Here is a 26,840-nt window from a genome sequence, read left to right as displayed (position 1 = left end):
GTATAGTTGCTTGTCTGAGAGACTTGAAAACCTGTCTTCAGGCAATTGAACAAGTGCAGGCAATATCTCACAGAGTTCGACTGTATGCACAGACAGTTTGTGTCAACGCTTATGGAGCTGTCATCTGTGTTACAGAATTGCTTCCTACTTGTTTTCTCTTTTTTTATCCTATAAATTGGGATTACAGATTGAGAGAAAAAAGAACAAGGCATGTGCTTTGACGTGTTGGAATAGGATGAGGTGCTTGGACTTTAGTACTTCACATGGTTGTTGTCAAAGAGTCTTGGCTTTTTTTGATGCACAATCATCCAAAGTGTGAATGTGCTGAGAAACAGTGCACCATAAGGAAGTCCAGTTGCTGTTAAGCAGCATCATTTTTGTGCTTTGAGTATTAGCCATTCTTAAGTAAAGGTCAGTCTTTTAAATCATATATTTGTGTACAGTTCACTATATGGATAAATGTCTTCCTGAGTTTCAGAATTAATGCTAACTGTTGGTATTTTTCTAGGTAACTTGGGAGATCGGGCATGTCTTAGCTGCACGTCCCTGAGGATGGCAAACAAAATGTGAGTAAACGTGAACTTTTTTCCTAAACTCAACACTGTACAAAACCATCAGTTAGTATACTATCATAGAATGTAGGTTTAAATCTTCTAGAAAAAGTGTGAAAATATTAGCTTCAGCTTGTGTTACTGACAGATTAAAGGAAGTCTGAGTATTCTCTCTTCACCTGCTTGATAGTGTGTGGGAGAGAGTGAGATCTTCTTTTTTTTGCCTGCTTCTTCCCTTTTTGTTATGCTTACGATGTGAAAGCGATAGAATATTAATCTCATTTTTGAGTGATTCCAGGTGACATCACGGGATATCATGGGTTTCTTGCATACTTTCTCTGTGCTATGGAGTAGAGAGTCATAGCTAGTTTGAAAAACATAGTTTACAGTTAGGATTGTAGATCATTTGAGTTGTATCTTTATTAAGCCAAAGTAGTTTTTATTGTGTGTTACAGCCTTAGGTGAGGCTCTCCTAGGAGATGGCATCCTCTTCTTAAAACGACTCCAGCCGCCCTTGTGGAACTTAAGGAGTTGGATGTTGGCAGAATCCATTCTCTGTTTCTGACTTGGCTCACAAGGCATACTTGTGGATATGAATTTCCTAATGTCTTTCCTTGGAATGTTAAAACACGTTTTCTCTAGTGTATTTACAGTCTAACTCCTCAGGAAACAGTGACTATTCTTCAATTTCCCAAGTTTCTGTTTTAGCATAAGGGTATGTCTCTAGACGTAACCCTTTCATACAAAAAAACCCAACCTAATTCCTTTCTTTTCTTAGTCATGTTAGTTCTATATCACTGTGTAACTAGTTATGAGAGTTTTTAATACAGAATACGTTTTAAAATCTGTGTGCTTTTTAATAGATTATTATATGGCACCTCTCTGTTGGAAAAATGGAGACAAATTTTAAGTCTGGTGTATGAGCAGCAGAATATTGGGACAGAAATTTTTGTTATTCTTTTGAGAAGTTTTTTTTTTTTTTTTAAACCAAAAGCTGCTGTTATTGTAATGTTGTTGCTTAAAAGAAAACAATCTAGTGCCTACTCCCCACATGACCCAGATCCAAAAGCAACGGACTCTAATGATACAAGTGCTGAGGACAGCTTGGGATAGAAGTTTTGTGTCTGACATCCTGCTAGTGAAAGCGTGTTCAAAGAGAAACATTCCTTAGGAAGACTTTTTTCCCTGCAGCTTCAGAACCAGCTCTGCTGGCAGAGCTGCCTTCCTCTCTGCATGCAGAAGAATGTATATGTGTGTAGGTGGAACTTGGTTGTAGGCCTGGAGCTCTGCTTTGGGAATCGACTTAGATCAGGATGGGACTGATTTATTGCAAGGTTTAATCTGGTTTTGAACGTGTACGTATTTCTAAAGACACCGTAATTCTCATTAGTTAATCTCTGTGCAAGTGTGTAGTTTTCTAGCTAATGAAGAAAATGTTTTGTGTAGCTGTGTATGTTTCAGCAGTTGTCTGACCAGTGAATGGTCAGATGCTTAAAACTTTAGTTGAGCTAGAACAATAAATTATGTGTCTTTAAAAAGTAACAATTAGTATTTTTATTTGTGCAAAGCTTCTTGAATAACATTAAATGGATAAAAACCATTCAAGTAATTTAAATTCATTGGATCGTGGTGAGGCTAGTACTCATTGAAGTGAGAGACGCTTCTAAATTTTCAATAAACTTTTTTTCCCCTTAAACTTACTCAGAGCTGTAGAGCCACTTGAACCTATTTTCTGTTCATTGGCTGAAGACAAATAGATATTCTGATTTTGTTTTGGTAATACAAGAGCTCGGTGAAAAAACACCTCAGTCATTTCTGTCCTGGAGATGACTTAATGCTGGCATTTCAGTTTGAGGGATACCTAATGGAACTCATTTATATGAAATATTTTATCTACTCTATACTATTTTATTTTATCTACTGTTTTATATTATATATATTATATATATACTATATATATATACTAAAATACTATAATATTTTATCTACTATACTACTTATAAGTTTGTCATATCCTTTTATAAAAGTGTGTACAAGCCTACTATAGTGAGTAGTTCTTCTGTGTGTTTAATGAGTGGGATGTTTGAGCAATAATGGAATTTTGTGCATAAAGTTTCTGCTAAAAAAGGAAAACTAGATGCATGGAAATAGTAACAGAGGAGCTTTAATGAAATTGGATTTCTCTGATACTAATTCTCTTCCTCTAACTCAGCACCTATCCCAAGTCTACACCTTGTATTTTTTTCTCAAGTGTTTTGTTCAAACAGGAGAAGTAATAGAAGGGGCTTTATGTTACTTAGGAATTTACAGATTTATTTTCAAATGTAGCTTTCTAAGTGGAAAGCACTTCTGCTTGTAATTTGTGTAAAATAAGCCATCTTCTGAAAGCAGTTCAATGGAAAATTCACTGCAGGTTATTTTTTGTCATCAAGTACAGCCAAACATTCTTCTCAGGTAAAGTCATCGTGAGACGTTTTGAGAGTCACAGGTTTGTTTTTTTTTTCTTAAATATGCAGTAGATATTTCTCAAACGATGCATTTTAGAAGTACGTAAGTTTATATAACTGTACAAATATATATAAATATATAAATAGTTTATGATCTGTTGCTAATTCTTGAATGCTTTTTTTCTTCTGAAGGACTGTACACTTTAAATACTGCACTAGTGTCCCTCCTGTTTACACATACTGCCAAAAAGATCGCTACTGTTGTGGACTAAAGGATCTGAACAAAATACACTTTTACTCTTACGAGCTCTTCTGGCTCATGGACCGCCACTAGCACCCTGGGTGTTTTAGGTCCCCAGATCTTCCAGTTAGATGGTGGCATTCATTCACGTCCCCTTCAGCATGACTCCATAGTGAACAGTCACTGGAAGTCCTTAAAGGACAAAAACAAGAAGTTGGAAGAAGGAGGTCCTGTGTATAGTCCAACAGAAGTGGAAGTTGTGAAAAAATCCATTGGACAGAGGGTTGTGGACGAACTGAAGCACTATTACCATGGTTTTCGGTTACTGTGGATTGACACAAAAATAGCTGCAAGGATGCTCTGGCGAATACTTCATGGAAACACTTTGTCTCGTCGAGAACGGAGACTAGGTACTGAGCAAATAATTTCGTTTGAGTATCCTGAGCGATGCTCCATTTTATTTAACTGAGTTGTTTCTTTCTGTTGTCTTCTGTTCCTAAAATTAAATTGCTAGTTGTATTTTCTTCCTCCTCCTATGTGGACACTAAAAATTTTAGATTTTGACTCCAAAACATTTTAGCTCTTGTTTCCCACTATTGAAGATAAATTAGGTATTTTCTAGTTGGAACAGCAGAGGATTCTTCTGTTTTGTCATGTGGACAGCAGTTGTGGTTTATTCTCAAGCTCCCATCCATGTGCTACATGTGTGTACAGGGCTGCTTTCTCTGCTTTTTCACTACAGCTGGAAAAATAGAAGGAAAAGACTTCCATTAAAGATTGGGTTTGTGCCAGTTCTGTTGTGGTGGTTTTTTTTAACAGAAGAAAAGCTTCAGACTGAAATGCATGATTGATAATCAGATATTAGTACGGTCTCAGTCATAAATATATTTCTGAGATAATTGTAGTCCAAAGAAGATAATTTGAGTAAAGTTTTTGGTTTATACTTTTGTTTTTCTTTATGCCATGTAGCTTACATTTATGAAACTATAAAAATGCAACTCGTAATTTTAAAGAAAAGAGGAAGGAATGAAATCTGGAGTGCAAAATGAGAGTGCTTTCAAATTCGAACTAATCTACATGCATTTCAATAGTAATTTTCAGTTTGTGGATGAAGAAATATGCTTATTCAACTATTCAAGATACGTGGATATTTAAAAACATTTGATGTGAGCTCTTATATATGAAACACTGCAAAATAATAAACTGTTTTAAAACTGGTATAGTTTGAAAAAAAATTTTGAAAGAATGCATGGTATTCAACCTTCACCAGTTCATAACAATATATCCTTTTATATAACAATATATCATTAACTGATTTAATAGTTCTCGTTTTACTGTTTTTAAAGACAAGACGTTTAAGCCATTTATACAGATAAAATATGAAAATCTGTCTTCCTGTCTTCCTTTTTTTTAAAAAAAAAGGCATTTCAGCTGTTGCAGGAAAAAAAAATGTGCTGGAAGAAATGTTGGAGAGTGAAAAGTGTATGTACTCTGGCAGCAGGAGTGAATAGTGCTGCTTGCAATCACGGTCTGGTTTGCTGCACTTTGTACACTGTACACACAATGTGTTAGGTTCACATCTTTGCCTTCAAAAATTTTGTTAAATGATCAAAAATATGAATATTTTCTCTTTGGTTAAATAATTTCCTGATAAAATTCAGTACGTAGTTGAATATTTCAACGTGTAATTAAAAAAACATCACTTCTTAATGCGGTATACGGAAGTTTATTTTCTATATTCACAAGGTTAGACAAAAAGATTGTTAAATGCACATGTAGCAGTTTTTATCTGTGATTATGTTTGGTCTCTTTCTACGACAGCACTGGTTGATGGTATTTGGTCTCAGCATCTTTGTGTTACTTATTTTTGCCCTCTTCCCTATGCTGTTACAAGAGCATGCTTGGCAGCTGATCCAGCTGAAACATTGCTCAGCAATAAATATAACAGTGTGCTGACATAAGAGAGGGGATTATGTAGTGCCAGGATGGAGTAACTGAGGATAGGGGGGAACGAGGACCACAGGACTGCTTGAAGTTGCAGTTCTGGCTTGTGCTGGCTTATTGAGAGCTTTGGGAGACTTGGAAAACCAAGTGAGACAAATTAATTCATGGTTTAAAACAGAATTGGAAAACCTTCAGAAGGCAAGATTGGAACAGTTGGTTTCCCTGCCTGTTCCATGCTCAGTGAGCCATACTTCTGAGAAATTGTACAAACAACAGCAAAATATGGATATCATGGAAATATTTTTGGTGAAAGATTAGGACTACTGTATTCTAGAAGTAACACATTATCTTTGGACGCATGCATTGTTCCATCAATAGATGGATTTATTCATTTGATTGCCTTTACTGTCATCACCTAGTGATGACAGAGCTGTCTTTCTCTCATTTATGTAGTGGTCTGGCACTTGGCCTTCCTGAATATTTTTTTTTTTTTTTTGTGCAGATGTGCAATTTCAATATCAATTCCCTTAAATAAGACAGGTTTCTTGTGCAGGTATAAATCAGTGTTTGCATTCATGCAGCCTGTCTCTTATCTAATGATGTGTGTGTGCATATGTCTGTGTGCGTGCAATCCAGTGTAGAAGATGTCGAGAAAATAGTTTTAAGAACTACAGTAATGTTGTTTTCTCAATCCAGGTTTTCTGTTTTCTCTATATGGAGGTAGAGTATGTTCTGTCTCTTGAATGAAGTCACAGTAGGCTTAGAAGCCAGGGTCACTGAAAAGCAAACCAGCCTTCAGTTGAACAAAACCCTTTACATTTGCTTTTTTTAAACCTTATTTAAAATTTGTTTCGACAGAGTTAATCTTTTATCAGTTCAGTCTTAGATTGTAGTACACTGACTAATTTAAAGAAGTCTTAAAACTCTGATGACAGATTAGCTACAACTTTGCAAAAGTTGCTCCTGAACTTCTTAAAAAAATAATAAATTTGAAGTACATACTGCTTTAAATATATGAAACTGCATGTGAACTGACAGTCCGAGAGAAACCTTACCTTCACGCAGACTGACAAATGAGTTATTTCTGCCTGCCCTTTCCTTCCTCTTTGGAGGCAATAATGGAAAGATATCCAAGTAATCTAACCACATGAACAAGCCATTGCAGCATGCGAGGGAGCTATTGCTTATGTAAACCAAAAGTCGGTTCCAGATTCTGCTTGTACAGTTGCTAGTAGGGTTTGGATTCAACAAGATTACCTATCTGCTCTTAGGAGAGAAGGCAGGAAGATGTAAAACATGCAAAATGTGATACTGGCTGTTAAAAACTGATTGCTCTCTCAAGTGCTGCTTCCTACAGCAGGGATGGTTCAGGGCATGGAATTGAGATGGCAAAACACGATGGAGTTTGTAGCGAGTGTATCAGCTTTTCCAACTCTTCAGCCCTGCAGAGGAGGGAAAAGTGGATTACGTGAACTGTAGCGGCAGATACAGAGTAGTCACAAGTCTTTCATGCTGTGCTGCCAAATAATGTGTGTGTAATCATAAACCATTGTATTAGATTCCTGTCCAAAGTTGTTTTCCTTGAGTTAGCGGAGGGTGTAGTTTCGGGATTTATGTAAGCTGATCCAGGAGAGTGCAGCTGCAAAAAAGGCTAGTCCTGCTGCTTGGTCTTTAAATCAAGTTTTCCTACGTTCCCCCAACCCCTGCCCCGCTTTTGGTTTCTACTGATGCTTTTCCGCTTGTTTGTGTCTGTATTTAGGTTAGTTTTAGCTGGATCCCTGGTGTACCTTTGCATTGTGACTACTTATGTCCGTTCATGACTCTGTGCGTTTTCTCAGGTTAGCGTTAGGTCAGCTTAATCTGGTTGTAAAACTGCTTCCTTACATACGGCTTTTTGCCTTGTGCAAATACGTGCGTGCGCTATCTAAAAATAGATATGGAATATAAATAGGAACTCTGTACTATTTTTGTAGAAAATAGAAATTTTTGAGCTTTTTTTTTTTTTAAGGGAAAATGTACTTGTTCTTCTGGCTTCTAAAATTTTCTTCCAAGCTTTCTTACATATTTTTGAACTCCCTGGTAGTCATTTGTCTTCTATTGTTGGAATGAATGGCAAAATCTTTGTGCCTGTAAACAATGGACCAAAGCATCCCTTCTGGGAAACTGAATTTTTTATATACAAAGAAATGTGTCGAACTTTGGATCTGTGGCGTTTGTGCATGCCTCAAACTGTATTTAGTATTTTGTCTGGTTTTATGCTAAGAAAATGATGGTTAAGAGCTTTACTGGTTCTGTATTCTAGCAAAGTGGTCCCAGTGACGTGCAATCTATACTGGTGGTTGCTGCTGTTCCCCTGGTTTGGCAGGGGATGGAGGGAGGGGAAAGCATGCGTTTACTTGTGTAATAGCATTTATGTTGCCAGTTTTTGCCAGTCGTAGCTGTGTTTATCAAATCACAACGTTGAATGACAGTGCTGAGGCAGTGATGTACTGCAGTGTATGTCTGACCTCCAGTCTCTGATTTAGGAACTGACATTGTTCCCAATAACCAGTTATTTGCTTTGTGAAATGAGGTGGAGTCAAACAAGATCTGCACTCTCCAAGAGAAACCAAGTTGTTAAGCTTCCAAGGAGTACTGAAAGATTTGAATATAGACTGTACAGCCTAATATATACATTTGTGGGTGTACAGAAATCAGAAGGACAATATTTATTTTATGCAGTTCAAGATTTGGTAACTAATGCATCGGCCTCTTTCAGAGGATTACTGCTCTAGAAAAGCAGTTATTTAAAAAAAGAAAAAAAAAAAAAAGAATCTACCAAGCTGGGCTCATTACCCTGGATTTAAATGTACATTACAATTGTTATAAGGCAGAGGAGGACGAATCTTTCATTTTATTCTTGATTACTTAGTCCACAGTAGCTCATGCATGTAAGAAGTGGTGGAGCACAAATAAAGATGAATAAAAGAAGTTAAGCAGCTTTAATGACAACAAATGACCACCTCCTGTTTTCAGGTGCTTTTAAGAGGTTTAAATGAGATACTTGTTCAATAATCCTATTGAGACACAGTGAGACTTTTGAAATACTTTCTATAAGTGTTGAAAACTGGTGAAACTCTGGCACTCTGTAGTATATAGCAACTTGAAGAAAAAGATATTAAAAACTGACGTCACATCATTTTTCTGTGTTATTTTACATTTCATTTGTAGCAAATACATGTATGTGAGCTTAAGTGATAATGTAGATGATCATATCAAGTATTTTTAAAATAAATATTTAAAATTTTCCGTATAAATACATGTCTTTTTTTTTTTTTTCCTCCAGTTTCTTCGAATATGTGCCGATCTTTTCCGCTTGGTCCCTTTCCTAGTTTTTCTTGTTGTCCCATTTATGGAATTTTTGCTTCCAGTAGCTCTTAAATTGTTCCCTAATATGCTTCCCTCTACATTCGAGACAAAGTCTAAAAAGGTAAGCAGGTCTGAATTTATAATCCAGTAATATGTTTTGAAAAAATAAAAACTTTCTTCTGTAAAGAAAGAAATCAGAAAAATTCTAAAAATTAGATATTTTTTTTTAACTTTTGTCTTCTTTATGTTATTTTGGTGATCTTGCTGTTAGCATACAATAGTGAACCAGTGCCATTCTGGTTTACCTTTTTGTATGCACAGGTGCTTAGCTATCAGGGCTGTAAGCTTCTCGTGTCTTTTTTGCTGTCCTCATCTCCATTTTCTATGACTCTTACAAAGCAGAAATGAAAGCTGCGAAACTTTATTTTTCTAGTTTATATTAAAATAGGTAGACCTTGTTTTAATGAAAGTCCTTGTTCTTCATGCAAGGATTTTTGTATATATAATTAATATGTAAAATAGCTTCTTATTCATTATTTTTAAAAAACTTTTTTAGTTAAATTTTCTTGGAATTGTTTGCTTGTTGTAAAACCATACCAAAAAGCCCCGCAAGTTCTCACTTTCAGAGCGCAAAATACGTGAGGTTTGTACATAGTGAGCTCCCAGTCAGTCACACACGATCAATCATGATTGTATACTTGGATCTAAGTAACTCTAAGTAATTTCTAATTCTGTGATAAATTCCTGTTTGTTTGGATGAGATGTAGCATAGGATTTCTGCGCTGGTTACAAGAGTTGGGAATTACTGAAACCCAAATTGATTAGTTTCTGGTTTTTTGTTACTAATTCAGAGGATATGTGTTAGTTTTAGTAGGCGAGACCACTCATGCTGTACTTCACTGTTAGCATTGCATCTCATGCTTCCTGGAGCTTTGAGCTGATCAGCCTATTTTTCAGTGCGTTTTGGGAATCTTTGCTAAGCTTGAATGTCCTCTTGTGATGTGTGTGTTACAGCAGAGGTTCAGAAGTACTCCACATAACTTGTCAGAGGTCAGAAGAAATGGTATTTAATACTCATATTTCTGGAAAGAACTTTTAAAACCAGATATTTTTTTAACAGGAGGAAAGATTGAAGAAAGAATTGAGAGTAAAGCTTGAATTGGCTAAATTCCTTCAAGACACGATTGAGGAGATGGCCTTGAAAAATAAAGCAGCCAAAGGAAATGTTACAAAAGATTTTTCAACATTCTTTCAAAAGGTAAAATAGTTTTTAAAATGTAATTTCTCTTCCTACCAAAAAAAATAGCTTGGTGTTTTGTTCTGTTCTACAGTAATCATCAGATACCTTAGTTCTGTTAGATTTGAAGGAGCAGAATGTAATAGTGGTTTTAGGATAAATTACTTTTTTGCAAGTAATACTTCAGTGTGCTGAAGTGCTACTGTGCTGAAGTGTTACTGTTCTTAGCTTTGATATTCTAGCTGGTACTTTCACTCTCTGATTCTAGAAGCAGTATATTTCTGCTTATTCCCTTCTCATTCTCTTATTTTGTTAATAAGTTAATTCTATCATCAAAACATGATGTGCTCAGTGATTACTCAGGTAGTTTTTCACCATTTTTTTTGAACATTGGGTGCAAAAAGTGGGGAAAAAGGTCTGTCTTAATGAACTGATTAAAACTTAGTGGGAGAAAAGGTAAACTTTTTTTGTCAAATTTAATTCTACTTATAAAACCAGTTTTTAAATGCACAGTTGCTATACTGCTGAAATCCTTTTGGATACTGACTGGAATGTGGTATAATCTGAGGTTTTGCTAGCACGTGAGTGCTGTGATTAGTACAAAATTTTTCTGTCAACGAGCAGTTGCTGACACAGAGACTAAATGTCCGATATCTACCTCCTATGTTGTGGCTTTTAGGTTTGACAGTGTTTCCTTTCACCAAGTAGTAAGTAAGGGTAAGGTATTTCCTAGAGAGATGAAAAATACCTTCTTAAATCTTCTCAAGATGGGATTTATCTCAGTCCGCTCACACTTCTGGTTTCTCTTAACTGGGAGGCTACTGAATAAGAGATTGAGCTTCCAACCATCGCTAGGTGCTTTGTTGAAAGTCAGAGCGTGGCCTCCTCCTTTGGGGAGAGCATGTATGTGCACTGAAAAAAGCACATAAGCCTGGGGGGTTTCAGACTTGAATAAGTGATCAAGTTAACCGGGTGATCAGTTAATGATAATGATAAGTTAACTGGGTGATCAGGCCCAGTCAACATGGGTTTATGAAAGGCAGGTCTTGCCAATCAAACCTGATCACCTTCTATGATGGGGTGACCCGCCTGGTTGACGAGGGAAGGGCTGTGGATGTAGTTTTCCTTGACCTCAGTAAAGCCTTTGATACAGTTTCTCATAGTGTTCTGGTTGAGAAACTGATAACTGCTGGCCTGGATAGGCACACCCTCCTTTGGGTTAAAAACTGGCTGGATGGCCGGGCCCAAAGAGTGGTGGTAAATGGGGCTAAATCTGGCTGGAGGCTGGTCACCAGTGGGGTTCCCCAGGGCTCAGTGCTGGGTCCAGTTCTGTTTAACATCTTTATCAATGACCTGGATGAGGGGATTGAATGTACCCTCAGTAAATTTGCGGACGACGCCAAGCTGGGAGGCTGTATCGATCTGCTTGAGGGTAGGGAGGCCCTTCAGAGGGATTTGAACAGACTGGACAGTTGGGCTGAGGCCAATGGCATGAGCTTTAATAAGGCCAAGTGCAGAGTCCTTCACTTGGGGTATAAAAACCCCAGGCATCGCTATAGGCTCGGGGAAGGGTGGCTGGAGAGCTGCCTGGAGGAGAAGGACCTGGGGCTGTTGGTTGACTACCGGCTTGATATGAGCCAGCAGTGTACCCAGGTGGCCAAAAAGGCCAATGGGATACTGGCGTGTATCAAGAATAGTGTAACCAGCAGGAATAGGGAAGTGATCCTGCCCCTGTACTCGGCACTGGTGAGGCCGCACCTGGAATATTGTGTCCAGTTGTGGGCCCCTCGCTTTAAGAGAGATATTGAGCTCCTGGAGCGAGTCCAAAGAAGGGCGACTAAACTGGTCAATGGTCTGGAAAATAAAACTTATGAGGAGCGGCTGAGGGAGTTGGGGCTGTTTAGCCTGGAGAAGAGGAGGCTGAGGGGAGACCTGATTACTGCCTACAAATACTTGAGAAGGGATGGTGGGGAGGTGGGGGAAGGGCTCTTTACATTAGTGTTGGGTGATAGAACAAGAGGAAATGGGTATAAGCTTAGTCAGGGGAGATTCAGGTTGGATGTTAGAAAGTATTTCTTCTCTGAAAGGGTTGTCAGCCACTGGAATAGGCTGCCCAGGGAGGTGGTTGAGTCCCCATCCCTGGATGTGGTTAAGAATAGGGTGGATGAACTACTTAGGGATATGGTTTAATGGGGGATTAGGGACGGTTGGACTCGATGATCTCTAAGGTCTTTTCCAACCTAGAAATCTTGGAATCTATGAATTTTACAGGTCCTGCTTGTCGGTGCTGAGAATAAAGTTTTGAAGAGTGAGGCAATAAGATCATGTTGATAATGCTGAGTAGGTTACCTCAGGTAATGATATCGGCAAGTTTTGCCAGTCGATATCTGCTTGCAAAGTCCACGTGCTTTGAAGCTTCTATACAATCATCTGTTTCTGTTTTTTTATCTGTGGAACATTTAAACTGGTTAGTTATAGCAGCTAGTAGCTGAAGCACTGACACTGCAGACTCTGGGAGCATGCCATTGCCATGCTTCATGTTTGGAACATCTCATTTTCTTCTGGAAGAACTGCTAGTGAGAATTTGCATTTGACGGTTAATTTCTGTGGAAATAATGACGTATCACTCCATGTTTGCTGGAGGAAGTCCCAAGTTCCTCTGATGACTAAAAAGAACTTTCAAACTTGCATTTCTTGTGTGTGGGTGTGCTTTTTACAGCTATAAATTTCTCATTTGTGCCATGGAGACAAACTTCATTGATCTCTTTTCACTGTACTGAGTAAGAAATGTCAGAGCAAGAAGAAATTTAAATGTTTCCCACCTTTTTGCTGTTCTTTTATAGCTGTTTCTGCAGTGAAGTATTTGATGGTGCAGGAACCATTGATTACAGGCTTAAAATGTTTGCTGCAGAATTCCAGAATTGATCTGTGTTGCTTTGTAGCTAGTGATGTACTAGAAAGTTTCAGTTTATGCTCTCAAGAAACGTCTCTCTGTCAAAAATCAGCTTTAAACAAGGAAGAAAATACTTTCTGTATTTTTAAAGTTCCATTTTTGGCTCCTGTAGTGAAGGAGCTGGTGAAGTGGAACAACAACACGTTTGACCTTTCTTTCTCTGACTTGGTTTCTCTGCTACACAAGCGTCCTGGCGGTTAATGATCTCAAGACCATCTTGTCTGCCAAATTTTCATCTTTTCCTGTACTTGGTAGCTGTTCACTAAAAGATTTGAGTTGGCAAGTAAAACAGGTAGGCGTAATAAATCAGGCTGTATAGGTTATGTTAGGTTTTCAGACTGTACTTTGTATCACTTAGCTTGTGTTTTCTTTACAGGGTTTTGTGTTTTCTCTTAAAAAGGTAGAGGGATTGGGAAAAGTGTGTTTTGGATATCTGTGTACTTTCTGTTTAGACTGAAGGTGTTAAGTGGCTGGGAGTACTTCATAGTAAAGTTCTGTAGATTTTGGATTCAGTAATATCACTAGTAAGTGCTTGATGGTATACTTAAAATAGAAAAATCAACATTTATACAGGTGATAATGTTCTATTATGACCTGATAAGACTAGGGAATTATTTTTTTCCTACTTCTTTGAACTGTTATTTCCACTTCCAGTGTTTGGATTTAATTGCTACGGTAAATAAGTTAGTTTTTTTAAAAATAATTTCATGTCTTCCTTGTGTCCTATTTCCTATTATCAAAATTGATACAGAGTACTTGATAGATGAGGAGAATATTTTTATTGTTCAAAATAATCATAGGATCATAGAATGGTTAGGGCTGGAAGGGACCTTCAGAGGTCATCTAGTCCAACCCCCCTGCAAGGAACAGGGATATCTCCAACTAGATCAGGTTGCTCAGGGCCTCGTCCAACCTGGCCTTGAACGTCTCCAGGGATGGAGCATCCACCACCTCTCTGGGCAACCTGTTCCAGTGTTCTACAACTCTCATGGTAAAAAATTTTTTCCTAATATCCAATCTGAATCTACCTCCCTCTATTTTAAAACCATTACCCCTTGTCCTATCACAACTGGCCCTCCTGAACAGCCTCTCCCCATCTTTCTTGTAGGCCCTCTTGAGGTACTAGAAGACCGCTATAAGGTCACCCCGGAGCCTCCTCTTCTCCAGGCTGAACAGCCCCAACTCTTTCAGCCTGTCCTCATAGGAAAGGTGCTCCAGCCCTCTTATCATCTTCGTGGCCCTCCTCTGGACCCTCTCCAACTGGTCCATGTCCTTCTTATGTTGGGGGTTCCAGAACTGGACGCAATACTCCAAGTGAGGTCTCACGAGGGCAGAGTAGAGGGGGAGAATCACCTCTCTTGACCTGCTGGCCACGTTCCTCTTGATGCAGCCCAGGATGCGGTTGGCCTTCTGGGCCGCAAGAGCACATTGCCGGCTCATATTGAGCTTCTCGTCCACCAGCACTCCCAAGTCCTTCTCCTCAGGGCTGCTCTCGATCCATTCTCCACCCAGTCTGTATTTGTGCCTGGGATTGCCACGACCCAGATGTAGGACCTTGCATTTGGCCTGGTTGAACTTCATGAGGTTGGCATGGGCCCACCTCTCTAGACTGTCGAGGTCCCTCTGGATGGCATCCCTCCCTTCCAGCGTGTTGACGGCACCACACAGCTTGGTGTCATCGGCAAACTTGCTGAGGGTGCACTCCATGCCACTGTCCACGTCACCGACAAAGATGTTGAAGAGGGCCGGGCCCAACACGGACCCCTGAGGGACGCATAATGCCCAATCGTAACATTTGCTTTGAAAAGCTTTGTGTGTGTTTGTTTTTTCTTACAGATCAGGGAAACTGGCGAAAGACCCAGTAATGAGGAGATCTTAAGGTTCTCTAAACTGTTTGAAGATGAGTTAACTCTGGACAATCTAACCAGGCCTCAGTTGGTGGCACTTTGTAAATTGTTGGAACTTCAGTCAATTGGGACAAATAACTTTCTCCGCTTCCAGCTGACTATGAGGTTGAGAAGCATAAAAGCAGATGACAAAGTGAGTTGTTCTAAATAGGCACTGGTTAATAATTTTGACATATAAGAGTAATGAGCATGTATATATAGATGTATGTCTTTCTAGGCATTGTCCTTTGTCTTAATTGCCTTATTTTTGAGCTAACTGAGAATGAAAAGGCTTGAAGAACTTAAAATCAGAAGTGTCCTTATTTTCAAAGAAAGAACCGACCTTTTTTAATCTACTATTAATTGCAATGAAAGTAATTACGTTACAAAGAAAAGCATTTCTATGAAACTGTGATTCGTAAGGGAGTTGATAGAAATGTTAAACTTAGAGAGAGATTGACATTACCATTATGGAGCTGTTAAGAATACAGTATAACGTCCACTGTTTAAAAAGTGGAGGCTGTTTAGTGTTATCACAGCAGCCTCTAGTGGCTGTTGTAAAAATGCAGACTTGTGGGTGTGCATCGGTGGTGGTTCTTCAGTTTTGAGCCGTTACATGTTAAAATTTATTTTGCACTTTCTGCAGCTGATTGCTGAAGAAGGAGTTGATAGCCTGACTGTTAAAGAGCTTCAGGCAGCTTGTCGTGCCCGAGGTATGAGAGCTCTTGGTGTGACAGAGGAACGTCTCAGGGAACAGCTGAAACAGGTATGGTTTTGCGAGACTGAATACACAGACCTAACTTCACTTGCTAGCTCTGATTTTTGGTATGATTCTGAGAAGTCATGTTGCTCTGTTCTCATTAAAGACTTGGCTAAAACAGCCTTTCTCCTTAATAAGCTTTTGTCATGTGTCAAAACGTAAGTATGTAGTAGCAATGGGTTTCTGGCTTTTGACTGGGCCGTGATGCTTTGGTGATGCAAATAGATACTTAAAAATATCCAAAATACGTTTGAAATTTTGACAGTTTGTCTTGTTAATGATTTCTGTTACTCTGTAAAGAACTTTTCTCCAAGTAAATCAGTTCTTTGCCCTTTGGTATTGCCTGGTTTAGAGGAAAATGTGTGTGAAACAAAAAAATATTCGTTCGATACCTCTTGAAATACTTCTTCAAACAAAATACTGCTTCTTATCTTTCAGTGCAATTGCTGTAATTTTTAGCTCTTATAGCCTGTAGTTCCTGTGCTAGGATATTGACTGATAAGTAGTGATAAAAAAATTAGCATTTACTTTTTTGTGTGTGCTTGATTTATCTGTAAAAAAGAAAAATAGTCCAAGGTTGAAGATTTGTTTTGTCTTGCATTTATAGTGGTTAGATCTACACCTGAACCAGGAAATCCCTACTTCGTTGCTCATTTTATCCAGAGCCATGTATCTTCCAGATACCCTTTCTCCAGCTGATCAGCTCAAAACAACGCTTCAGACACTACCCGATAGCGTTGTAAGTATTGATGTACATAGCTTGTAACCAGCTTTCAGTATCGTCACTGTAAATCCATTTAGAGAAATAGATATTCTTTTTGGTTCCGTTCTTTTCCTTGAAAAGCTAAGCCATAGATAGTTTTATTTGAGTAACCTTCAAACAGAAAGAGTTGACTTTTATGTGGAGGAGTCTTGAGAATAAAGCAAATAAAAGGCAATGTTTCGTTGCATGATGGTAGACAGGAATAGCAGAAGAAGTTTTAGAATACACTTTTTACTGATATAAAAAACAATCTATGCTTCAGGCAATAGAAAGACATTAATATGTTGAAAATGCTGATGATGTTATGTAGATAGAGAAATGATCTCAGTAGATTATTGGGAGTCTTGAAAGAAAGAGAATAAAGAACACGTACGATTTCAGGGTGGAAACTTCTCATTTACGAACAAAGAGAATCATCTTTTTCTGAGAAATGCAAAAATAGGGTAACTTTTGAGAGTTTTAACTATATTCATTAGCATACCGGTACTATCTATCTCAATAAAGATGTATAAATGTATAACATTATGTAGACATACATATATACACACACACACACACACACATAGAGACTTTAATAGATTTCTTACATTATTTTTAGGCCAAAGAGGCTCAAGTCAAAGTGGCAGAAGTTGAAGGTGAAAAGGTAGATAACAAAGCACGACTGGAAGCAACACTTCAGGAGGAGGAAGCCATCAGAAAAGAAAATGAAGAAAAAGAGATGGAAAGAATTTCTGAAGCTGCAGAAAAAGCCAAAGAACCCCTTCAAGTTGCAGCTGTGGTAAGTTCTGCTCTCAACTGTTGAGAAATAAATGTCAGTGGTCTAAAAACTAGCATGTTTTGAGGTACTGTGTCTGCTCTGGATGTTGCCTGCAAGAAACTGACCTTTAAATTCACATATGGAAGATGTGGGAGAATATTAAAAGACTGCAATGCGGAAGGGTTCACTGTGAAACAGGAAAGATTGTCTCAGTCTTATGTATCTTTGATTTCTCTTTCCTCTTAATTGGAGTAATAAGAGGAGCCTTTTGTTCCTCGAGGAAAGGTGGTGGTTTAAATCTTCTTATCTTTGGCTCTTTCTATTTGTCATTAACTGATAATGTCATTGTATGATACTTGACTACAAAAGCTGCTGGCCTGCTTTACTGGTGAATTAAGCCTCAGGAGCTCATAGGCATAGTTCACTAAGTGCGGGTGGGTATTTTAGTGTGACACCACTCAGTATGTTGCAGTTTTTTAACGTTGTCTTCTCATAAAAATGTCTGCGTCTATTTTGGCAACTATCTCCATTTTGAGAAGTCATTCTTTACTGATGCTAATACAGATAATGTTACCTTTGTTTCAATTAAAACTTTGTGGGTCTCTCAAATTTAGAAAGAGGTGGAGTCAGTAGTAGATCTTGAAGCAGCTACTCTGCAAGCTAAAAAAAGTCAGATGGCTATGGATGCTGAACAGGAAGTGGCAAGGGCAGATACGGCAATGCACTCGGAGACGCTGAAAGATACAGCACCGGTATTGGAAGGCATTAAGGTAATCTGGATAACTGTACGTTTTTATACTTTTCGATGTAAAGATTCAAAACATCCATGTAAGAGCCATGATAAGTTGCCTAGACATCCTTCAGTTTTAACCCTCTCACCACATTCTGTCAGTTAAAACCAGCTGATTAGTAGATTGCAAATTCTTAACCACCAATGCAGAAATTGATGCTGGCACAAAACGTCTCTTGAGTATCTCCTTTATCTTCTTTGTTATTGATACTAATATACCTATTCTGGGGGACGTTTGCACTGGCTGTAGACCTAATGAATCTGTCCATGTTCAATCTGTGCATAGTTAACACATGAAGATGGAGAAGGCAAGAGTAGGTAAAGGTGAGTGTTCCTTTCGTTTGAAGGATGTAGCTAAGACCAAAGGACTAAGTAAGGAACTAGATTTGGACTTGACTGTACTAGATTTGTATTGACTTCCTCTTCAAAACTGATATGTGCAGTATGTATACACTGTAAAACTTTTTAGCATACTCTTTCACTATTTCTTTAGTATGATGTTGAACGTATTTTATAGCCCTGTTAAAGTAACAGGTTAATTTCTAGGATTAGCATGCTTTGTTAGTCAGAGCATGCTGTTTTTAACCATTTGCTACCTGACTGGCCTGTAGCTCCCCAAATTCTCCTCCTTGCACTTGCTGAAGATAGGAGTGACATCTGCTTTCTTCCAGTCCTCAGGAATCTTCCCTTATGACTATGTCCTTTCAAAGATAATCAAGAGTGGCCTCTCAGTGACATCAAACAACTCCCTCAGCACTTGTGGTTGTATCCCAATAAGTCTCATGCATTTCTGTGCGTTCAGTTTGTTTAAATGTTCTCCAACCTGATGCTCCTTCACTGACAGTAGATTCTCCTTGCTCCAGACTTCCCCACTGGTCTCAAAGACCTGGGATTCCTGAATGCCAGCCTCACTAGTAAAAACTGAAGAAGGCATTGACTACCTCTGCCTTTTCTATGTCCTTTTACACCAGGTTCCTTGTCCCGTTCAGCAGCAGGCCTACATTTTCTCGTGTCTTCCTTTTGCTCCCAGCGTACTTGTAGAAGCCCTTCTTGTTGCCCTTCACCAGATTTAACTCCAAGTGGGCCTTCACTTTCCTGAACTCATGTCTGTACACTTGGACAGTGTCTCTGTATTCTTTCTGGGTCACCAATCCCTGGTTCAACCTCTTGTATGCCTTTTTTTAATTTCCAGTTGTACCCCGAGTTTTATTTGTAGCTGAGCATTTTATTCTTGTCCATAAGGTTTGATGTCAGGATTTTTCGAAGCCCTAGTGTTACTTTGCAGAAAAACAACTTTAATTTAAAATCGATGGCTTAGGTAGAAAAATATTTTCTGTTTTCCTGGACAGCATCATTATCTACCTGCTATTGTTGTAACATTGTATAGTTTAGAATGCTGCCAAGGTTTTAATGATAATAACAAAATGGAACTAATCCATGTTGAAATCATACGTTTTAGTGTGATGAGTTAGCTGACTCCTGACTGTAACTGGATGCATGATAGTGGAGCCACGAGGAATGCCATGGGAGGGAGGCAGGCGAGGCTGGGATGATCTCGTTTGGAGACAGCAAGGATGTGTGCCGTAGCAGCTAGTTTACACTGCCACATCTGGCATTGTGTTCCTGCCGTGCCACCAGCATTGTGGGAGTGTGTAACACTGGGCCACAAGGACTTCCTCAAGAGCCCTAACTGATAGGAGAAAACAAGAAGTTAGTGTGGCGTTTCTTAACCAAGGTTGCAGTGTGGCCTGTCCCCTAAAGATGCTTCCGAAGATTTTAAACACTGTGGAATACATTCTTGCCTCTTATGGGAAAAATGTAAGACTGCCAGCTTCTTGAAGGTGACTGATTTTATTTGAGGCAGAGGAATTTGTTTTTCAAACTGAGTTGCTTTTTTTTTTTTGTAAGATGAGCTGTAGATACTATATTAAAATCAGAAGTGAGGTTGATGACTAGATACTAATAGGACACTTAAACTCGTTCTGAGTTGACAAAGGGACTGAGTGCCTAGCTTGTGAACTGTTCCGTAGTTGTTTCTTGGAAACATACCATCATTCTGCTCTGTGTTTCTGGCATCCTGGTTTGCACGTGTCTTTCTATACTCTACTTAGGTGGCTGTTCAGAGTTTAGTCATTCACAATAAAAACTGGTGTCTGGGTAAGATTAATATGCGAACTGCAGCTAGTATTACGAGATTTTAAGATTTTAAATGAATCATCTTGAAGTCTTATATTTCAAGTATTCAATTGGGAGTTAGATTTTTATTCTCAGCTTTGTAGGAGACAAGTATAACTCAAACTATGGATGTTCATTCTCATTTTTACAAAGGTTGTTGAAGATAACTTTGCTCTGCAAAATGTTACGTAATGTATCTTTCCTATACATAGTGAATCGTTTCTCAGTTGTTTCGATTTTTCACACAGCAAAGAAGGAACTAAAACATTCTTAAATGAGATGACTAGGTACAGAATTTCAAATAGCCAAAACCCATGTGATCAATCACATTAGCTGAATTTACTACTGATGCACTTGAAAAGTATGTACCATAGCTGACTAATTGCCTTAGCATTTAAGATTTCGGCATTAGCTTCAAAATGCACATTTCTACATTAGCCTCAAAGTGCCAGTCTGTACAATGTGGGCTCCAAATATGGGAAAAGAATCTTGAGTCTGTCTTCTTCCGGTAAAAGACTCAAAATCTTTGAGGAAAATCACAAATATGTCTTTCTCTAATTTGTATGTGTTTTCCGTTACAGGGTGAGGAAATCACTAAGGAGGAGATTGACATGCTGAGTGATGCTTGCACCAAGCTGCAGGAACAGAAAAAATCACTAACAAAGGAAAAGGAGGAGCTTGAGGAATTGAAGGGCGATATCCAGGAGTATAATGAGGTGAAGAATGGGACATGCAAGTTTGGCGGGTTTTTATTTGTTTGTGTTTAGTTTTAGCATAAAGGCTCCACAAAGTTAAATATTATCTTTCTTGGTTGTCTGTTAGCCTGTAGCTGGTAGCTGAGTGAATGAGCTTTGTACTATTTTACAATACAATGCAGAGCCTTGTTTGTAGAACATGTTTAAAGCCGAGTTAAAATCATTGGAGTAGTTCCCACCAGATGAGAATTCTGTTCCTACTCTTATTCCCAGGGTGACTAGGCTAATAGATGCTGACTAACTGCTGTATGCTGCAGTTCTTTCTTACCAAGCATAGATATCAGTGTTACAGGTATTCCAGGTAAAATGAATCTTATCCAATCTTATGAAAGATGTGGAAAATAACAAGAGGTGCATTAAAATGGCTGCAGTGTTAGGATTTATTGTTCTAATTCCAGTTTGGTTTTATATTTCTTAATGTACATTTGCATTTCATTTACAAATGGTTCCTGTCATGAAATGCTAGTCTGTCAGTAGCGTCTGTTGTTGAGAATTGGCGCCAGCAAAAGCTTCTCTCTCTCTTGACCATTTCTTTTAGGATTTGCAAGAGATAAAAGAGCTCTCTAAAACTGGCCAGGAAGAGGTAGTGGAGGAGTCAAAGGCAAGCAAGCGATTGACCAAGAGAGTGAACCGAATGGTTGGTCAAATAGACAAAATTATTGATGAATTAGAGACAAGTCAAAAGACAGTGGATGTAAAGCTGGACAGTGGTGGTAGTCCTCCTGCTGGGTAAGTGACTTGAGAGCACTGAATGTGTCTCTGTCTTCAGTCTTGCTTTTGTCTGATGTGTGATTAGAAAAGAATTGCTGAAGAAGTTGATTAGAATGCTAAGATAATTTAATTCAAAACTAAAATTAACAAAATTGTGCTGTAGATTTTCTCTCTTATTAGGTGTTTTTAATACGGTTGGAATGAGGAAGGAAAAAAGCAGGTATAATTCCCCAGATGTTAGTCCTGAGGGGGTTCTGAAAGTCAAAGTGTCAAGTAGTATCTTACCATCTTGTTCAGGCCTGTAGCACTAACGGTGATGGAGATGAAATGATGCCTTTAGTCATGCTCCTCATGTAGTAGCATTGATTGAAATGCTCCTCCTATGTCATTGATTGAAAAGGTGCACAATAGTATGTCAAGCATATTCATATTTGTTGTTCTTTAGTACTGAAGGTGTCAGTGGGGAGAGAAAATTGCAATAAAGTCTATTCTGTCTCTGGAGAGAAATGGGGGAACAAATCTAATGGAAGTAAGGAGATAATTATACATGGTCCCTTTCTGAAAGATTGCTTCATTTCAACTGACACTTGCAGATTTTCAAAGATAGATCTTTCTTGATACTTTCATTGCAAAATTCATTTATCAACACTTATATGTTGAATGGTCATATGTTGCATGTTATGGGCACTGAAACGCCTAAGAACTGTGACTGTAATGCTCACAGTTTATGATTATGAATGCTCTATTAATCAAGTTTATGCATGCACCATTTTGTGTGCTTCATTAAGAGAGCTTCCCAGCTCCCATAGAGCATAACCTAAACAGAAATAAGGATTGTGCTTTTGTTGCTTCCAGACTTTGTTTTTTCCAGTCCCCAGGGCAAACGGTCATTTGTTTCAGATTGTATGTAATAAGATTAAGGGGGGTCATATGAATGGTGCTATAAAGAAGCTGTTGATCAAAACCATCTGAATCTGTAAATTAAAAATACAATATACCATCTGCTTGTACTGAATGTAGTTATACTTTATGCAATGAATGGTTTTGTGGATAATTTTGTAGGTGATTGTGGATGACTTAAAATTATTCGCCTAAATATTGCTTAATTGTCAAAGGCTTGGGTTTTAACCTTCAAATTAGTGCCGTTATTAGCAAGCCATCAAGAGTCATAGAAACAACAGAAGTCCAGGACGTTTAGTGGCAGCTTGAGAAATGCTCCTTGAAAAAAAGTCAGTCTGTGCCCAGAGGTTAGGGACAGGTATGGAGCTGGGACTATACTGATAGAGCCCTTCAGTTTTCACTGCCTCCTGCATTTCAGTTTGACCTGTGCATGGAAGATGGTTCTTCAAACTAACAAAACTACATAGGCAAGCAGAGGCTTTAGGTTGCAGAAGACAGACAACTTTAGCTTCGTAAGATGAGTAAGCAGACAGTGGAAACATTTGAAATATGCTAGTTATGATGTCAAGTTTAGTCCTTTCCTCTACAAAGTCTATTCCGTGACTGAGCAAATGAAGCCTGTTCTAACAAAACAGCTAAATTGCTAAAGCAATTAGTTCTCAGCTTTTATTTTGCCATGACTTTCATTAATTTTGTGTAGGCCAGCCTCTCTAAATCTAAAGGGATGACAGGTGCACAGTACTGCATCTTTGGTAAATAGCGGGGGAGCAAAGGGTGTTAGATACAGTCTGGGAAGCACAGAAACTGTGCTAAACTTTATTTCAAACGCTACTGGATGCCTGTATTTGTGCAGTAAAGCACATGGAAACCAAAAGTGTGAGATTTGATGGTAAGATAAAGATTCATTTGAAATCTGCTTGCTGATCAGTAACTCATTTTTGCTTTTTTATGTTCTGTTCAGCATTATAAATAAATAAATAATGTTGTTAGAAATGACCTGCAGTGTAGTGACTTTCAGTACTGCCTTTTGTCAACTTTACTCCTTTGGAGTAACTGCTTGCCATGTACAGATTGTGCTTCCTCTTCAGGGAGAATCTCATCAGTATTGCTGAGCTAATTAATGCTATGAAACAAATTCAGAAGATTCCAGAGGAGAAGCTAACTAGGATTGCAGAGGCACTAGATGAAAACAAGGATGGCAAAATTGATATAGATAATGTTGTTAAGGTAAGTCTGTGGACTGGGTAAAAAAAGTAATTCTAGTCATCCTTCAAACATTGTATCTGTGTTGACTTAAATTGTTATTGCTGTCTTTTGCAAGAGTCTTAGCTTGATGCCAGTGAAGTTTTTGGTAATGTATTGTAAATTGATCTTATAATACATATTAGCATCTTCAGAATTTATACGGCTATTTTTGAGGGGAAAAAGAAAAAAAATTAGCCTGTGTCTGTTACCCACGTTACGTTTAAAGCTGTAGGTTTTCCCATATGCATATGTCAAGTTCCATAAAGTATGGTAATTTTGTTGTGTGACTTACAGGTGGGAGGGAGGATGGGAAGGAGCTTTAGAAGAACAACTTTAGGAATACCAGTATTAGCCAAAGTCTTGACATAATTTGTATAGATATACTTTATGTCAACACAAGGTAATAGCTTCTCTTGCCTACTTGTATACCTTAGATATTTCATTGAGATCTGTATTTCCTATACTTGAAAGACATCATACCATTGGTTGTCCTTTAGGTCTGTTGTAAATGACTTGTGTTCTTTGCCTGATTTGTCCTGTTTTCTCATTTTGAGGAATGTTCTCAGATTTTTCCTGTTTTTCCTTCATTTTCTTGTTTCTTTTTTTACCTGCTGTATTTAGAGATGTCCTGAAACTTAACTTCCTTGCAAGTAATTTTCCAACTCAATACAGAAATAGTGCTTAAAGTTAGGACACTGTGACCAGCTAGAAAATCCAGTATCAGCCTTTTGAAACACATTTTTCCTCTCTACTGAAGTTGTCCCAGTGGTGATTATCTTCCCTGTTCCTTTCAACAGTGGTTGTACATTTAGCAACAGAGGTAAAACGTACTTCTCAATTTTGCAGAGTAATTCTAGAACTTGAGCAGCTATGCCAAGAATACATGTGTACAGCAAGCTATGTAAAGGAATTTGGAAGCGCCTGCTAAGTTATTTTTTCGTTTTGCTTTCTGAAAGGCCTCCCCCCCCCAGCTTTTAAGTTTTTGTAAATTTATGCCTATTTAGTGCAGTAGGTCTTTTGATAAAATTAAGCCTGTAAAATAAGTATTGTCTTAAATACTGTTTCAGTAGATACTGAATCTGAGCTTTCCATTGGAACAGGTATAATAAATGGGTCTGTTTTACTAATGCTTTAAAATGCGACTCTGTGCTGAGGTGAAAAGTTCTACATCATTTGCTCTAAATTTGCAGGGTTTTTTTAATACTCTTGATATTTTGAGGCACTGGTTGTGGTTGAATTTGTGTTTTTATGTGGGGAGAAATACTGTTTTTCTTGAACATGAGAGAACCGATTACTTTTTATCTTAACAAAATTTATAAGCAAATGCCTCAGTTATGTAAAAATGAAAACATTCTGTCAATTTCATTTTATGTTCCTGTAGGTAGTAGAATTGATTGACAAAGAAGACATTGATATTGGCACCAGTCAGGTTGCTGAGATATGGCACTACTTCAAAAGAAGAAAAACTGGAAGAAAAAGAGAAAGCAAAGGAAAAGCATGATAAAGAAGCTGCGGAAGCAAAGAATTAAGCTTCAGGATCTGAAGCTAATCCCCGTTGTAAACCAAAACCTTGTATATCTTTCTGTGTCAATGGCTACATATTACTTGCGCTTTTGTGATTATTATGGGAAGTGTTTTGAGCTGACTCTAGTAATAAATTATAAATATGTTTTCTGACGTATGGAATGAAATTTCCGTTCATCAGAGAAGTGATTTACTGTCATTCCATAAAGATGAAAACAAAAGATGCTTCTTTAGCAGTGCTCCTGCCCACAAAATCATGTATTTGCACTCATTGTTGTGGTACAGTGATCCATTAAAATTGCAAGTTTGCTGTATAAATTAAGTGTATCTATCATGGAAAAATATTTCTCATTTATTTCCTTTCATCATTACATGCGGCCCAAGCTTGCTCTGCTTCTATCTTTTAGCTTTTTCAGAATTTAATACAAACTTTCCCTTCTGTCACAATATTACATTTTTTGTAACCTATTAGCGAAGATTCTGTGGCTTCAATAAGAGCTCTTTAGATTGAGTTTTAAGTTAAACATTACTAAGCTGTTGCCTCACTGATGGAGAATGTGGCATTCTAATCACTTTAAGAATTCATGATGATTATTTTTTTCTGTTGAAGGGAAAATCAGATTTATTTTTCCCTAGAATGAAAACTTCCCATGAAGTTTGCTTCTTATGGGTGCCTTAAATTTCTTAAGACTAGGAATAGAGAATGTCACTTCTACTCAAAATTCCATGAATTACTAACGCATTGGAGTCACAGGAGCCTTTCAGTTTCAGAAACAGTCTGTCACACAGTAGAGTGAGTTAAAGTGTTTGTCTAAATAGCAAATGAAGATAATCATAAGGGGGAAAATGTTAGTTGTGATCTTTTTGCATGCATTTTCTAAAAATGCAGCTATCTTCACATGCTTGTTGGTTTTCGTCTGATAATTATTTACACCATAACTAGTTTTCTGACCTCTTAATTTTCATCTCAGGTATAAAATCACTAACCAAGTATAGTCAAAGTACATAAATACTTTCATCTCATGACCTTGCTTACTGTGTAGTCAACAAGTCATGTCTGCTGTTGCCAGTGCTTGATTACATCATTGGCTTTCTAATTAATTTATTATAGTTTCTGTCTTTAACTGTGTGATTAAATACTGACAGTAGGTCAAGGTTTATTCAGTAATGTCTGTCCTTAGTAGTAAATTTTTAAGTTTAAAAACTAAAATACCAACTCTGCGGTGTTCCATAATTCCTGATAGCCCAAATTTTTCACTATTTCTTAAAATTTGTTATGAAATACACATAGTGTGACTTGAACCAGCAGGGTGTGGTTTGGGTTTTTTTATTTTATTTTTATTTTGTACCCAGTATTATAAAATAACATGAACATCCTTGATTTTGCATACACTGTAGAGAGCACACCTTACAATGGTGCTGTATACAGTGATATTGAGGTGGGCAGTTAGTACTTAATGCTTTTAGTCATAGTGGCATATTTTTGTAGAAAATGTTGACTCCCAATCATATTTCAGCATAATTCCATGTTCAGTATTTATTCTAGATTGGCTAAATTATTTGTAAAAACTCGTTTGAAGTTAGTGGAACAAAAAAAAATATTGACAGTCTCATGGCTTGCGTGATGGACCATTGTATTTACTGTACATCTTGCTTTGGAAACAAGTACAATTAATTCTAGAAAAAGAGTCAGTGTTTAGTTCAAGTATTGAGTTCGTATTCTGTACAGTTTGCAAAGCTGTTTACAGTAAGAACCTCCTGAGAATTGCTGTAATTTTAAGTATAAAATTGCTGTGACAAAGCTGAAATTTCAAATCAGTACAGTCTTTGCAGTTAATGTACCCTTAAGCAAG

General features: G+C 37.8%; 1 protein-coding gene across 1 annotated transcript in view; it reads left to right on the top strand.

Annotated features, from left to right (window-relative positions):
* The window catches only part of LETM1 (leucine zipper and EF-hand containing transmembrane protein 1), a 29,845-nt gene extending 4,041 nt beyond the window's left edge, over window positions 1–25,804 (top strand). Inside the window, 17 exon segments of the mRNA XM_086611717.1 lie at window positions 509–566; window positions 3,191–3,290; window positions 3,292–3,355; window positions 3,358–3,383; window positions 3,385–3,645; window positions 8,506–8,652; window positions 9,652–9,789; window positions 14,558–14,761; window positions 15,254–15,373; window positions 15,975–16,106; window positions 16,729–16,908; window positions 17,502–17,657; window positions 20,434–20,568; window positions 21,146–21,336; window positions 23,307–23,445; window positions 24,845–24,903; window positions 24,905–25,804. Coding sequence (XP_086467843.1) covers window positions 509–566; window positions 3,191–3,290; window positions 3,292–3,355; window positions 3,358–3,383; window positions 3,385–3,645; window positions 8,506–8,652; window positions 9,652–9,789; window positions 14,558–14,761; window positions 15,254–15,373; window positions 15,975–16,106; window positions 16,729–16,908; window positions 17,502–17,657; window positions 20,434–20,568; window positions 21,146–21,336; window positions 23,307–23,445; window positions 24,845–24,903; window positions 24,905–24,992 — 2,198 coding nt within the window. The 3' untranslated portion in view covers window positions 24,993–25,804.
* Window positions 25,805–26,840: the final 1,036 nt, after the last annotated feature.

This window comes from Tauraco erythrolophus, chromosome 5, assembly GCF_009769465.1.
Source record: "Tauraco erythrolophus isolate bTauEry1 chromosome 5, bTauEry1.pri, whole genome shotgun sequence".
NCBI lineage: Eukaryota > Metazoa > Chordata > Aves > Musophagiformes > Musophagidae > Tauraco > Tauraco erythrolophus.
The sequence above is the reverse complement of the archived record's forward strand: the minus strand, read 5'-3'. Positions and strand labels throughout refer to the sequence as shown.